General features: G+C 23.2%; 3 protein-coding genes and 1 long non-coding RNA gene across 8 annotated transcripts in view; 3 read left to right on the top strand and 1 right to left on the bottom strand.

The window, feature by feature from the left end:
- The window catches only part of LOC127280670 (tachykinins), a 45245-nt gene that overhangs the window by 9671 nt on the left and 19563 nt on the right, over positions 1-16011 (bottom strand). The gene's annotated exons all lie outside the window — the stretch shown is intronic.
- On the top strand, positions 3034-5596 carry LOC127280687 (uncharacterized). 3 transcript variants are annotated; one of them, XM_051303879.1, is made up of 5 exons: positions 3034-3225; positions 3730-3875; positions 4208-4394; positions 5059-5315; positions 5431-5596. In XM_051303879.1, the coding sequence occupies exons 2-5, from the start codon at positions 3790-3792 to the stop codon at positions 5537-5539; spliced, it is 639 nt and encodes a 212-aa protein (XP_051159836.1). In that variant the 5' UTR covers positions 3034-3225; positions 3730-3789; the 3' UTR covers positions 5540-5596. The 3 variants fall into 3 exon arrangements, with proteins under 3 accessions (XP_051159836.1, XP_051159828.1, XP_051159840.1); XM_051303871.1 differs by having other exon boundaries at positions 3036-3225; positions 3608-3875; positions 5431-5595; XM_051303883.1 differs by lacking the exon at positions 3034-3225 and having other exon boundaries at positions 3259-3875; positions 5059-5291.
- Positions 6470-9780, top strand: LOC127280643 (uncharacterized). Of its 2 annotated transcripts, XM_051303807.1 has the most exons (4): positions 6470-7170; positions 7442-7974; positions 8253-8768; positions 8883-9780. In XM_051303807.1, the coding sequence occupies exons 1-4, from the start codon at positions 6899-6901 to the stop codon at positions 9440-9442; spliced, it is 1881 nt and encodes a 626-aa protein (XP_051159764.1). In that variant the 5' UTR covers positions 6470-6898; the 3' UTR covers positions 9443-9780. The 2 variants fall into 2 exon arrangements, with proteins under 2 accessions (XP_051159764.1, XP_051159756.1); XM_051303799.1 differs by having other exon boundaries at positions 6471-7170; positions 8253-9780.
- Positions 6499-11283, top strand: LOC127280714 (uncharacterized). The gene is made up of 4 exons (XR_007842868.1): positions 6499-6556; positions 10109-10333; positions 10702-10984; positions 11078-11283. It is a non-coding gene; the product is annotated as an uncharacterized LOC127280714 (long non-coding RNA).

Here is a 16011-nt window from a genome sequence, read left to right on the forward strand (position 1 = left end):
AATTTTCATTGCATTTATTAAGAATCTTAAAAATAATTTATAAAGTTGTTCATAAATATGTAAAATAATACTTTCAATGCACATTAATTTTGTAAATCCATTGTCGAAACTAGACTTATATATTTTCCTATACGTAAGCAATAAATATTCATATGTTTGTTCGTTTTTTTATATAAAAAAAAATGTGTATACAATATAATAGTATACAAAGTTCACAGACAGGGTTGACGTATTTTTAGAGGTAAATTGACTATTTTGTTCCATTATCATTAATATGCAAATTTTTTTTTATATATTCATATATTTATAAAAACTATAATGAATTAAAAGTGAATACAAAGAAAAAGACATTTAAACAGGGGAATGACTTCTTTATAATTATTCGACGATTCTTAATCACTTGCAATGAAACACAAATGTTCTTTATCGGACTATTTATGCGTTTAAAGGGCAAATATATCTTCTCAAGATTTAATTATAAGATTACTTCAATTTTAATTTTTCCAAAAATTAATCTGTTTGTAAATTTTTTAAAGAATTTCGTAAAAAATTAATTTTCATTTGAATTAATTTTATCAAATGAATTTCTAAATTTAATTAATTTAATGACATTCGCCTTAAGATGATTTTTGTCTATTATATATATAAATAGAAAAGTATATCCAATTACCTTGAAATGAAAACATAGATACAGTTTATATCTGAAAACTTAAATGAATAAGTCATGAATGAGCCAAGTCTACTTAGTATATTAATTAACTAGAAAGCAGAAATTCAAAATCATTTATGTCCCTAGTCACGGACTTCATCCCTATGGAAGATCATTTCATCTAGGAATCTCTCAAGAGACTCAAAGGAAGTCCAGCGTTAATTTTCTACGGTTTCCTAATTTTCTATTTACATATATATGTATACATATATGTATGCCGCGTATACTCTAGAGAAATAAATTTCTATAATACATAAATAAATACCATACTTTTGCATTCATGCCAAAGTGTATACCACTTATAATAATTTAAAATTCAATTTTCAATTTTATATATCATATAAAGTGGAGTTTAATTAATTTCTAAGGAGATTTTTCAATTTAGCTCATATTGTGAACAAAATTATTTTTTTCGATGCAAAATTTTGGTCTTAAAATAATTAAATAATTTCATGTTAGGGCTAATATTAAAATAAGACTTTTGTAGTATTTTATCCGTAAAAATACAAAAAAAAAATAAAATTTATTTCCATTTTTTTGAAATACTAATATTGCAAGTGAATTTAAATAGAAAAGTTGTGCAGTTTTTGAGTTTGAAATGAGAAAATAATACAAAAAACACTTTCTGTAAAGGACAAGTTTAAAGAATTAAAATGATTGTAAAAGAGGAAACTTGCACTTGACTTTAAACATTTTTAACTTCCGAAAAGGCTATTACATAAACATTTTATGCTTCCTGTTGCTTTCTCTCTCTCTATCTTACTTTGAGAAATTTATCACCAAGTTTTTAAATATTTAGTTTATCCTTCTTGAATTACTTAATTTTACAGTTTTATTAATCTTAACAGCGAATTTTTATTTTAAATTTATTATTTATTATTATTTATTATATTATTTATATTATTATTATTTACAATAAACGAAAATATTTTAAGATAGCCTTACTGTATACGGAAAAAAATTCAAATAATCGATTACATGATATTCAAATAATTTACTTGAACCAAATAATTTTCCTGTCAATTAAATGGTATTTGTTTTCAATAAATTGGTTCAAATACTGTTTATTTAATTTCAATTATTTGGTTCAAGTAAATATTTATTTGATAATAGTCAACCAATTATTTGAATCAAATAAATTATTTTTTTCAGTGTAGGTAATAATAATAATTAATATACAAAAACGATGTCAACTTTAAAAGAAACGATATAAGATAGAATGTAATACACAAAGTATAGGATTAAATGACTTGAAAATCGAATTACAATTTTCTGAGATCAATAAACTATATATAAATATTCTAGGCATCCCTGTAGCTACATATATATAATGGAGGTTGGAACATTATTCTAACCGTGCTATCCGGTCAGTCGTGTAATCGTTACTAGCGTCAGTCTTCTCCTGAATTTCACTTAAAGTTGACATTCCCAGGCTCGAAAATATTCTTCACGAAGAAAATAATATTCAATTCTCTGATGCCCTTAGCCGCACGCGGCAAAATGAATCTCCATTAGTAGTTTAATTACAAGCTAATTCCCATTGCAAGATTAATTTTCATTTTCATATTTCCTCCTGGCGAATTATTATTATTATTATTATATTTATAGGGCTTTTTTTAATCTTTTTCGTTGCTTGTCGGAAGGAAGCTTTTTTGGATTTCCCATGGGTGACAATTCACTTTATAGGATGATGATTTTTTTCTCTTTCCTACATTTAGTGTATACACTGAAAAAAAAATTTATTTGATTCAAATACTCTATTACTTGACTATTATCAAATAAATATTTATTTGTATCAAATAATTATTATTTGAGTCAATTAAATGGTATTTGTTTCAAATACATAAATTATTGGTTCAAATACAATTTATTTAATTCAAATAAAAATTATTTGGTTCAAATAAATATTTATTTGATAATACTCAAGTAATCGAGTATTTGAATCAAATAAATTTTTTTTTTCAGTGCACGGAAAAGAAATTTATAAAAAAAAATTACTAAAAGTATATAGATATCTATTTTCTAGTTATTTTCTAGTTCACAATTGAAAAATTTTGTTCAAAAGTTTATTTATAATTTTTTTAATTTTTAAATTTATAAATAAAAATAACTACTTGATAAGTAATTAACGAATAATTAGAATAGAATTAAAATTTTCTTATTTCAATGTAAAGTAATAATTAAAATAATAAATTTGTAAATAATCTAAAACAGTAAGAGAGATAAAATTAAAAAACTAAAAGAAATAAATAATAATGAAGGGAAAAATTAATTAATGAGAAAAATATGTGAGGGTTTGAAAAAAAAAATTGTGTTTAAGAATCTCAAGAACAAGTGCGATGATAATGAAGTTATATTAATTACGAGGACATTTTTCAACATAAGTAGGCAATCACGTGTCACCAACCTAATGTCAAAGGTGTGAAAGGGTTAAAAAATAATGTCGTTGCATCTTCCGGTTTATATAATCTTCTCAAGGGAAATTTTCAATATATAATACTATAAGGACAATTAAGGTTGATCTTCATCTTATTTAAACTTCCTTTGACGTCTATTGTTTTCTATCTCAAGTGATTTATAAAATCAATATCGCAATGTCACTTATAATTTGTTTTTTAAACTAAAAATTCGAAATGTAACTTTCAACAAATAAGATTTTGTTTACTTCATTAAAAGTTTATTATAACTTTTAAATTATATTAATTATTGTTTGGCTGATTTGTAACTTTTTGAACAAAATGCTCGAAAATTGTTTTTGACAATTTTAACAAACTTGTTTTTACATCTCGAGAAGTTGCTTCTTTTTTTGCATTACGATATGAATATTTGGCAACGAAAAAAAAGAGGAAATTTATTTGAAAATAATGTGACGCTAGGAATAATTTTTTTTCTCTCTAGAATGTGAAATTATTATGCAAAATGTATATAAATATTCAAGAGAATTTGACAGAATGGTTTTTCTATACACCTGTTGTTTTCGATGTAAAAACGATTTTTAATTTATTTAACCTATAAAATAGACAAACACAAGAAAAAAATAGCAACATAAATTAGAAAAAAAAAGCAAAATTCTTAGTAACATGGTGATGCGTTGGCCGGGAATTCAATCTGCAATCGATATTTTAAAATCAACACGTCTCAGGGTTGAAAATGTTGTCAATGAAGGGTGTGTATTTAAAAAAAAAATTATATAATTGAAAAAAGTAATTAATAATTGCTAGTTAAAAATTTATTTAATTTTGAGGTTTTGTTTATCTCTTTTTCTAAATAAATATGTTTTACTTATTAAATTATTTTACACTGTCGAGATGCGAGAATTGTTTATTCTAAGAACAAAATTAAAGTTTATATTAAATTCCTTTTTTCTTTTGCGATAAATTCAATAAAACTTTTCTTTAACAAATTGACAGATAATCAATTTTGAAGAGTAATTTAATTAATTTTTTATTTACTTTAACGATTTTTAATATTAATTTCAATTTTTAAAATTATATTTAGATGTAAAGCGTTCACTGGTTTGAAATTAAGTTATTCACAAGATTCACAAAACTACAAGCGACATGACTTTGAGCATAACAGTAACGATAATTTATCCGTTAATAATTTATTTAACAACAATTTATGTGACAATAGTTTAATAAAAAATTGTGAGCTTCCATACAATCAAGAAAAAAAAACACCAAAGGTGATTATCGCTTCTATAATGAGAAATTATTCATAATCGCTTTAAAAAAAAAGTATACATACTTAAATAATCGATTTTTCAATTACTTTTTTTTAATACTAGACTTGAAATATTTTTTTTAAATAATAAATTAAATTAATTTTAAAAAAATTTTTATTAAATTAAAAATAGTATTTTATTATTTTTGAATAACAGATGAAATTTGAGAAAAATTCTGAGATAAAATATTTTTTTGATATTTTATCTTCATTCAAAAGTCATTATAATATAAAATATTTCTAACAGCTCTAATTAGCGCAAGATCCGGGTAATACAAAATTAAAATTTCTCCTCGTTTTCTTTCTATATGTAAACTTTTAAAGATGGAGAAAAACTCTTTTAGAAAAGAATTGAATAGACCAGAAAGCAATTGCTTGAAAAGTTAGACTTTGTTTATTTTCCATCAAAGAATGGTGGCAGATGCTTTCTTTATTAATCAATCATTTTTAATTAGAGTGAATTAATTAACAAAATAAATTTTTTACTATTATAATGCTATTGTTAATTAATATATGTAAAAATAAATAAAAACTAAAAAAAACTATGAAATAAATAAGTCAAAACATAATTTTTAATAATAAAATAATTAAAATTAAAATAATAATTAAATAAAATAAATTTTCAGTATCTTCATACAACTATTAGTGAATATTGGAAAGATGCTCTTTATAATCATTGGCTAATATTAATTCAAGGTCTTATTTTGGTTATTTTAATTATGATAATTAGTCCATGGATTGGTCACGATGGTAATGATGATAATTATTCAGTCGAAGACAGTTATTTCGATCATCGACCAGATATACATCTTAAACAATTACGAAAAACTCTTGAAGATAAATCAAACTCGTTTAGTCGGTTAGAAAACTTAATTAAAAACATGTAATTTAATTTCAATAATATTTTTAAAAAAATATATTTATTATTACTAATGTCATTATTATTTAAAAAATAAAATAAAAATAAATTCTCATTTAAATGAATTGAAATTTTGCAGAAAAGCATGTGGCTTCTTTTCATTTTTTTCCCCGGGAAATGATTATAATAATTACAATAAAAGATCTGGAATTTTGAGACGAAAACGAGCGTATCGAAGATTTTACTAAAAAAAAAAAAAATGTAACTGTTTGAAATAAAAAAAAAAAAATTGTAAAATGTATACTGGAAAGTAATTTTTATTGAGACTTTTAAAGCTTCTGAAAAAAGACATTCTTCTTTATAACGAAAGAAAAGAAAAGTTTAATTAGCAAATTTTTTTGAAATATGATTCTAATCATAATTATTTTTCATTTTCATTTTCATCATCTTGTTCATTATTTAAATCGTCCTCTTCAAGACAATCGACAAGTCCTAAAATATAAAGCATTCCTGTTGCTAATAAAAGCATTCCAACATTTGGTCGTCGAATGGAATTTCCTCCTCGACGTTTACAATTTTGATGATAACAATTTTGGATTAAGCTTTCACAATTTCGATAACCATAAAAGCTAGAAAGTCACAATAAAAATGATTTAAATTCAAAATGTAAATACAAAACAAAAAATAATTTAAACTAACCAAAATGAGTAATTGAAAAAAATAAAAATTAATAATTTTAATAAAAATAATATAATTATAAAATTGAATATTTATATAAAGATAAATAATTTAAAAAAATAAATAAATTTTAATATAAAACTTTTAAAAATTATAACCTATACAACAAAATTTTAAATAAATTTTAAACTGTGATTAAAAACTGATTTTAATAAAGCTTTTTAATTTAAAAAATTAAATACCGTTTTTGTAAGAATCGAAATCCGCTAAGCTTATTTGTTAATTTACTAATTAATGCGGGCATGCTCCAGTGCACAATATATTAAAATTAATCCTGTACAAAATTTCACGACATCTCTTCTCATTTTGATATTTTCTGTTGTTAAAATATAAGATTAGTTTATCGTGGAATTTCTATATGAATTCTGATCTCTTTTGAGTTATTATTTTGCAAATTATATTTTCATTTTACAAACTTCCTCGAAAAATCAATTTTTAAATAAAAGAAAATGTTTAGTGAACTGAAAACAAAAAACAGTGTAGGAAACGAAGTTAGATTCTCATAAATTTTTATCCAAAAATTCAAGGTAATTAATTATTTCACTAATGCAGATTTATTGATGCATTTATATAGAATTAAAATAAATTAGAAATGTAAAATGTTAAGTAGAAAAATTAAAGTTTATGTGTGTCAAATGCATTGTCAATTAAAATGACATTTTTTATTTTAAAAAAAGTATTTTAATTCTTTGATAACGAGAACGTGTCAAGAAAATTTGAAAAATTGAAAAATTGAAAAATCTTGTCAAATTTTGGAACTGTCATAAGGGAAATGAGTTTCTTTCAAAAAAAAGTTGGAGGTTATCGAAAGACATTTCTAAAATCCCTTTAAATCCCGAAATTAAATTTGAATAGAAATAGTGGAGGACATGTCGAGAGATAAGATTCACGGTAAATCTTACAATTTTCCGGAGAATACAAATTGTACACCTCGTTACCACAACGTTTTTAAAGATGTCACGTCATTTCCTTACTATGAGAAAAAATATAGTTTAAACGACGAAAAATTACGACAAGATTATTTACTCAAGAAATTAAAGAATTTAAAACCAAAGGACAACAAAAAATTAACGATTGACAATGATTGTGCTTCTAATTTTCATTTAGAAAATGAAGGATCAAAGAAGAAATTGCACAAAAGGTTGAAATTTAGGTTTTAATTACTATTTTATAATTAAAATGATGAAAAAAAAAAATTTAATTTGGTAAAAAATGATCGCAATTGTGGATTGTAGGCGATGAATAACTAAAATGAACGGAAACATTTTTTACCCTTTAAAAATTATTCACCATTTTAAAAATTTAATCATGAAAAAACTATTTTAAAAAGAAATTCTACATTTTTTTTTTAAAAGCAAGTGAAATGGAAAAAAATTTTGTTCCGTTTTGTAATTTTCTTGAATTTTACATAGGAACCAAGTGATTCCGGTGAACGGTGAGAAAGCTCATGAGAAAAAACAGGATTTTCACAATCGGGAAACAACGAAAGTTTGTGAACAGTTGAATGAGTCCTCAAGGTTATCGAAGAAAATGCACCGTAACGGTTACGACAATTGTAGCCAAGGGAAACATTATTCGAAAGGATTCTTTAAAAAGTTTCCTTATAACAGTAGCGTAACAAGTTTAGAGGCAATGAACAGTTGTTCTTCATTTGATGTTCCAGTTTATCGAATAAAAAAGAATCAACAACAAACAAAACTATCGTGCAACAAATATAAAAATAAAAATAAAAAAAATACCAACAAAATACGTGGGAACAATAATAGAAAATGTAATAAATTTTCTTCAACATCACTTGTTGTGAATTACTCTCCCGAGTCCGATTTTGATTCTTATCAAGATAAACACAAAATAACAGATCTTATTGGCGGAAATAATGAGAGAAACACGAATATTTGCCAATGCTCGTCGGAATCGGATTATTCGAAAGAGGATAAAATTCCTGGTATGACATTTATAAAAAAAGGGTTAAATAAAGGGAAAATTAAACAGAATTTTTATTTAAACAAATTAAAATTTTAGAAACTAAATTTCCTATTACAAAATTTTTACTATTTTTTTTTTAAATAGTCTAAAACTGATTTTTACTTATTACTATTTTTTAAATTCAGTTATTAAATTACATAATTTTTACCGAAGCAAAATTTGTTTTTGTAAAAATTCTGTCAATTTGGTTTAATAAATAAATTCAAAATAATTAAAAATAACTTCTTTCTTGTGAAGATAAAAATTACGAGATTTCGAGGAGTACAAAGACGAACAATTGCTGCTGTTCAGAGGAAGAGAAAAAAATAAAAGCCACTTATTCATATCACTGTAGATATCCCGAATATCAAGAAAAAGATAATCAAGAGACTTATGCAAATTTTCATCCGAAATATTATGCAACACCATTCAATAAAAAGAAAAAGGCTAATTTTTTTGATAACAATGGCAAAAAATATCAAAATTACATGAATGAAAAGAAAAAAATTAAACCCATTAGAACAAGTGATATTAATTTATCTGATCTAACTCCTGATGTTCCATTGCCATCTCATTGGAGTCAATGTGGTCAACATATGACAAATGTAGCCAATGAATATCGTGATCTTTTAAATAATTTTAAAACAATTCAATCAATTGCCGTGAATCCATGTCGAAAGAAATTGAAAAAAAAATTTACAAGAACTTATCCATCAGGAAAGGAATTTACATTTGAAGTAAAACCAGCCAAGGATAGTGTCACATTTTGTAAAGGTGAAAAAAAAAATTTCTCCCATTGTCAATGTAAAAATTGTCCCCAATTGATAAAGAGTTTAAAAAATGTGAAATTTTCCAAAAATTCAAAAAAAAAATCCATAATTTTGACAGGTTACAATAATTTAATAAAGAGATATGCGTGTAAAAAAAGTGATGAGGAAATTTTTTCAAAAAAATCAAAAAAAAAATTTAATAAAATTTCACACTGTATTTGTGATGGAAAAAAAGGTGATGATGAGAAAATTTACAAAAAAGAAAATCAAAATTTAACTAATTTAAAAGGAGAAAAAATCAAATCAGTATGTGAAAATTTGACATTAAAAAATGAGAATTTAAAACATGATGGTGACAAATTGAATAAATGTCAAGAGTTGAATGCGAAAAATCAGGAATTGAATAAATTTAATTTTCCGAGAATTGTGAAGCCAAGAGGTGTTTTTTGTCGGGACAATTTGAGAAAAATTTTTATTTGTCCTCCACATGGCGAAGAAGGATCGCCATTGGTATTAAACAAAAAATGTTCAAATATCGATTGCAGGATAAAAGGAGATAATCTCAAAGGATTTAGGTACAAAGTGACATACAAACAAGAATTTTTGAGTCCTGTTTGGTATCCTGAAGAAAAAGGAAGTCCTTTCCGAAAAAGGGAAAACACAACTGAAAATGGATGAATATATATTTTTTTGGTCTTTTTTAAAAATTTAAACGATGTTGAATGTTCTGACAGAATTAGAAAGTTTCTATGAAGGGAACTATTTTCTGTTCAGAATTTATTTTTACTTTTTTTAATTCAAATTAGAAAGCAGGTTGTTTATATTTTGAAAATTACGATTTACACCATTTTATATTGTCCCCGTTTTATATTTTGTAATGAAATTTACAAATTTGATATCAATTTTTTTTCAATGAAAAAATTTGTTTAAAAAAAATTAAGATTCAGTCTCTGTGAAAAGTTAGTACTGTAAAAATTGAAAAGATTTGAAGAAATAAATTGACAATTTTTGTACAATTGAATACTTTTAATTACTAAATTATATAGAAAATTATCAATTTCGAGAAATTGATTATTTGATCTAATTTTTTATTAATCAACAATAAGTAATTGTTAATTATTTATATTAAAGTATTAATAATTTTTTAAAAACTTTATCTTAAATTGTAATTAATTACATTTAATTATAAGAATATTAAATTACAATAAATTGATTATTAAAATTTACATTTTTCATTCTAAAAAAAATTGTTTGAAACTTTTTTTTTTTAATTTTTAGTATTAATTTTTATCAGAGACTGTCGCAGATGAACTCTACTTTAAGCTTATATAAAATGAATTTTAGTTTGAGGAGTAAAACAAATCGAAGGTGTTATCAAGTGCCACAAAAGCGCCAACTTCATAATTAATGTTTATAGAAAGATTAGATAGAAATTAAATTAAATAAAAAAAAAAACCAGAAAGGATAAAATGTTTGAAAAGTTGCCGAACCCTATTCGTAAAATTGTGGGAATTACTTTGATTGTAGTAGCCGTTGACTATTTACTAACCCGATAAACAAAACTAATTTGTAAGTTAATAATTAATAAAATTATAAAAAATATATTAAATTATAAATATTTTCGAATTTATAAAAAAAAAACTAAAAAAAATTTAATTTATAATTTAAACAGCTACAATTAAATTCTTTCTGAAATTTAAAAAATTTAATTAAAAAAATTTAAATTGAAAATTTAATACTAAGGTTTTTTTTACTATTATTTTTCTATTCAATTTCATGATAGATTCAAATTGATGAAGGTAAAAATTTTGTTTTACAATTTTTGTTTTTTTTTTTTGTTAGAACGTAACAAATATTTTGACAAAATAACAGATAGGTAAATTAGTAAAATTTCTTTTTGAAAGCTTTTTAACCTACATTTAATTACGCCTTGAAAGCTTTTCAGATTAAATAAAAAAAAAAAAGGAAAAAATTTGCGTTGTGCAACTGTCGAATCGATAATGTGCAAATTTCACAGCAATTGATGTCAATCTTCACACATAAAAAAATTATTGACGTTTAGAAAAAAAAGAACGAGAAAATATTTTTGAAAATTTTTTATCAATTTATAATAATTAATTTAAAATAATAACAAGAAAAAAAAAGAGAATAAAATGCGTCCTTTGGATATTGCTATTGTAACCCTTTTACTCTATTGTGCTTACGAAATTCTTCGTTAAAGTAAGTTTGAATTGAATTTGTTTTTGCAACTTCAAAATAATTAAATTCAAATTTTTTAAAACTAAATTAACAATAATAATTTCTGTTTTACAGAAATTAAAATGATGATCGAGTCAATTTTTGAGAAAAAATTTTTTATGGCACAAAATTATTTATAAAATGCAAAATTGTTTCCCTTTTATTTCTTTGGAACGTTGATTACATTGACAGAAAAATTTCCATTTGTTTCGTGTGTTAATTATTTTGGAAAAATATTAAATTTTAATTGTACACAATGGATAGTGAAAATACAAATTTAAATTGAATAAACAGTTTCTTTATTTGATAACTTCAATTATTATTAATTTGATATTGATTAATAATTTAATATTTTATTAGATTATAAAAAAAAATTAGAATAAAGAAAATTAGAAAAAAGTATTAAAAATTAGTCACAAATATTTAAATGTTTTTATAATTACTCGTCAATCCTTTATTACAATTGTAACTTTAACAAGACTAATTAATGTCTAATGTGGCTTAATGGGGGCTCAAATCTCAGGAGTAATAAATTATTTAGATAACATCTACTTGAATTTGCGTGAAAATAGTTAGAAATTAAAAAAAATACTTTATTCTAAATTTCCTAAATTTTTCCATTTTTTTAAATAAAATTAATTAATTAAAAAAATATGTTTAATAAAGATTTAAAAAAATAAGTGTGATATAGAATACAAAAATTATTTTGCTAAAAATTATAAAATCAAGTTGCAAAATAAAATAAAAAATTTCTTGACCTTTAAAAATTGATTTTTTTTTAAGGAGGCTTAATTTTCCACTGTGAGCACACGCGAAACGATATCAGGTGTTTTATCTGAATTGTTTTAATTAATTTTTACGTGAGTAGTGTTGCGCGAAATCTGAGAAAAACAGAAAATGACAGAATTTTTTTTATTGGTTATATTCTTTTTTCTATATACAAACGGTAAAATTAAATTTTAATAAATAATAAGATAAACTTAAAAATTCAGTAAAATAATAATAGAAATAATAATAATAAAATAAAATAATGAAACATAATAGTAAATTAAAAAATAAATAATAAAATATAAATAAATAAAAAAAATTAAATTATTGTTATTTAAAAATTGAACTCGAAAGAAATGAAAATAATAGAGATAATAAAATCGATATTTTAAAGAGGATCAAAATGTTTTTTTTAAATAAACAATGTTAAATATGTGAATGGACAAAAGTTTAAAGCTGTGGAATATTTTCACTGAACACGCAATGATATCGCTTTTGGTTTGAATTGCTTTTATGAAAACGTTTTTATAGTCCACAGGGGGATTAAGGAAGTACACATATAATATATTATATGAAATAACCACGTGTTATTCTCATGACAAATAGTACACAACTGACACTGAAATACCCAAAAAAAACGACAAGTCTCCCTTTCTTTCATCTGCTTTATATTGTTACTAATTATAGACAATATATGTGGATTTATTTATTTCTAAATGAAAACATATTACATTGTTTCGTATTGCTATAATAACATAAATATGAATTATGAAATATGAAAAAAAAAATTATCTAACATTAATTTTTTAATAATTTCACGCTGAAAAAAAATTATTTGATTATCAAATAAATATTTACTTGACTTAAATAATTTTTATTTGAGTCAATTAAATGGTATTTGTTTAAAATACAGAAATTATTGATTCGAATACAGTTTATTTAATTACTTGATTTCAAAAATTATTTGGTTCAAGTAAATATATATTTGATAATAGTCAACCAATTGTTGGAATCAAATAAATTTTTTCTTCAGTGTAGTTATGGAATATAATTAATAATATTTAATTCTTAATTTTTTTTTAGAACGATAACAAAATTATGCAGTAAATATATATAGAATAAATTAGTTATAAAATATATTTACAGAATAAATGGTGTTAAAATAGAAATTGTTTTTTTACTTTGTACATTAGTAAAAATAGAAAGACGGATAAATATTCTCTGATAAAATTTGATTATAATTTTTACTCGCATGTCTTTAAATTGAAAAGCGGATTGAAATTCCCATTTTGATAGGGAGGACATATGAGAACGGTATTATTACTATTATACTTTGAACAACGATTCAGTAACTCGATTTCTAATACTATAACTGCCTTCAGGTTGGTGGATATGAATAACTTTGATATTGTAGAATGTTGTTACTTCAGAATCGCGACATTAGATCGCATTGAAATTCAAATACCTTTTCAGCCTGCATTTCTATAAATATCTCCACTGGCAATTTATATATATAATACATTTTTTTCTGACAAAATTAGCATAAATTTGTTTTTTTATTTTTTTAATTTAAAAAACATTTATTTTCATTTCAATTGTTATTTTTTGTGAAAAGAAAATTGTCTCTGATAAGAACAAATATTTATTTTCGAAAAAACATTTTTATTGAAAGAAAATATTCGAATTTTGATTTTCCTTAAAAACTAAAAAAATAATGAAAAATTTATTATAGAAAATTGGAGTTTATGTTAATGTCTTCTAATCTTTCTAAGATGAAGAGTTAAAAATATATATAGTTTTTGATTTATACGCGACTTGAGAGTAAATTAAACTATGAAAAGGAAAATATAACGTATTGCAAGAGTCGGCATGACAGAGAATATTTTGCTACTCTATTGCATCATATTTCACGGTAGAATTCACTCTGCTATAAAATTACATTTTACATTTACTCGCCATTTCCTATTCTCTTCAACTTTCATTATATAGCTCGTCGTTTTCTTCCCTCATATATGGTATTATTTTAGTGTATATATATATAGTTGAAGCAATTTTATTGTCGAAAATTTCTCCTCCGCTTTTATATTTCACATATTTAATATACCATTAACATTTCAAATCAGTATATTTTCAGTTTTCATAGACTTCCGTTCATCCTCCGCATTTTCGATTTCTCGAAACTTTAAACAATGTTCTATATTGTATAATTTATGTATTAGGACATAGATATATACCTCATTCTGATTATATACGTGCAATTAGCGCATGTGGGTTTATATTAAATTATTCTCAAAATGAAATTATGTTTAGCTAGAACTCTGAAAACTAGGTAGCTAATTAATTGTTTTCGAAATTATTTGCAGATTATTTTAACTATTTTAAAAACTCTTTTACATGTAAAGTGACAAGAATTATAATAATAATAATTATCCGTCTAAAATAAATTTTTACTACTAAAACAAAAATTAAAAGCATTTTGTCTGATTCAAATTCACCTTTTCTACTAATAAATTCACAACTTAAAAAATACTAAATCAAAATTTTTGAATCATTTTTATCTAAATGCAAAAAAAAAAAATACTAAATTAAAATTTTTTCATTTTATCTAAATGCAAAAAGAATATTAAATCAAAATTTTTGATTTTATTTAAATGCAAATAAATTTATATAAGACGGAAACTTAAAAGTTTTATACTAAAACTGTGAAATAGTGTCGTGAGATTTCAATGTCTGACTTAATAGAGGTGTGTACTACTTTACTCTAATGATCCATTGTTCTCTTCGCTTGGCAAGTGGAGAAAATTTTCCCGAAAAAATTGCATTCAAGTACTTAATAACACACTTCAAATATACTCCATGAAAAATATTTCAGAAACAAAGGTTTTGAGAAACAAATCTCTTTATAATTCTCAAGCCCAAAAAATACATTTATATAAAACAATAAAATAAACAAAAATTAAAAATCGAAAATATTTTTTATTAAAAAAAATATTTATCCAAAAATATATTTATTATATTTTTATTATTATTATTATTATTATTAATAGTAGTAGTAGTAATTCATTTTTTTTTTGCAACCAATTTGTCATATTAGTATAAATATCCAAATTCCCACCGTGCTAAATATTCCCAGTAGAGAAAGTGAGAAAGAGAATAAAACGACCCCTTTTGTCAATCTCGTTTTCTTTCATCCCTCGCAACATCTTTTATGGTGAAAATTTGTTTCGTTTTAGGTCTCCATTTCTCGAATAAAAGATAGCACATTTTTTTACATCACGTTTCACTTTCGTTTCCTTTGTTCGAAATAATAGGTATTGTTCTCTTTTTTTTTTACCTATAGCTTATAATATAGGATCCCCAATGATCCAAGCACTAATTTATTAAGACATTAGTTTAATGTAGTGAATTTATCATTTAAACGTCGGATATTATTTCTTAAGCATATTTTTCTTATACATAGAATGTATAATTTAAAATAAAAAAAAAAAAAATTGAAGATAGCAAATTGAAAATAGTTACTTCGCGCACTTTATATGAAAGTTTTTCAGATTATTCAAATGCAAGAAATGTTTAATTAAAAAATTTAATGAAAAAATATAATTTTTATTGCTCTTGACAATTTTTATTTAAAAAAAAAAAATTATTTATAAAGAGTATTTTAATTTTCTTTGTTTTAATCTACATGTTTAAATTTTTATATTTCTTTCATTTTTCATTTCTATTGTATTTTTTTTCTCACTTTTTTATAATTTTTCAAATCTTGAATTCTTAAAATTAAATTCTATATTTTATTTATTGAACTGTAATTTTATTTTCTCTTTCTGAAAAAAATTTCTTTGACCTTAAAAAATTTTTTTAAATGGATATATAAAAATTGGAAAAGTTTTTACCTTTAAATCATTTTAAAATCAAAAGAATTTTATTCCTCTCCCAAAGGGAGGAGAAAATTTTCAGTTTTTTTTTTTCTAAACTCTCTCTCTGTACATGGAATTTCTATATGAAACCCTTTTACTACTTGATACCGTGGGGAGCTTTTTGAGGGTTACAGAGATAAAGGATGTTGCGGAATTGGTTAGATCAAGTTTCGTTCCTCGGGGATATGGCATTTGTATGCACACAGGAAATGCCTGAAACGGTCCTTGCCTTTATTTGAAGTTTATTCATCTAGCCAAACTATATATGTCCACAGACTGGCTGGACTCGAAAGCAATTAACACGAAACGTGAACAATTTTTTTTTTT

This window comes from Leptopilina boulardi, unplaced genomic scaffold, assembly GCF_019393585.1.
Source record: "Leptopilina boulardi isolate dan_hultmark-lab unplaced genomic scaffold, ZJU_Lbou_2.1 LbouV2_112, whole genome shotgun sequence".
Lineage (NCBI taxonomy): Eukaryota > Metazoa > Arthropoda > Insecta > Hymenoptera > Figitidae > Leptopilina > Leptopilina boulardi.

Coding starts and splice junctions, on each gene's coding strand:
- LOC127280643 (XM_051303799.1), top strand. CDS start 6,899: ATGTCGAGAGATAAGATTCACGGTAAATCTTACAATTTTCCGGAGAAT. Junction 7,171..7,441: donor AAGAAGAAATTGCACAAAAG/GTTGAAATTTAG, acceptor AATTTTACATAG/GAACCAAGTGATTCCGGTGA. Junction 7,975..8,252: donor GAAAGAGGATAAAATTCCTG/GTATGACATTTA, acceptor TTTCTTGTGAAG/ATAAAAATTACGAGATTTCG.
- LOC127280687 (XM_051303879.1), top strand. CDS start 3,790: ATGGTGATGCGTTGGCCGGGAATTCAATCTGCAATCGATATTTTAAAA. Junction 3,876..4,207: donor GAAAATGTTGTCAATGAAGG/GTGTGTATTTAA, acceptor AATTATATTTAG/ATGTAAAGCGTTCACTGGTT. Junction 5,316..5,430: donor GAAAACTTAATTAAAAACAT/GTAATTTAATTT, acceptor GAAATTTTGCAG/AAAAGCATGTGGCTTCTTTT.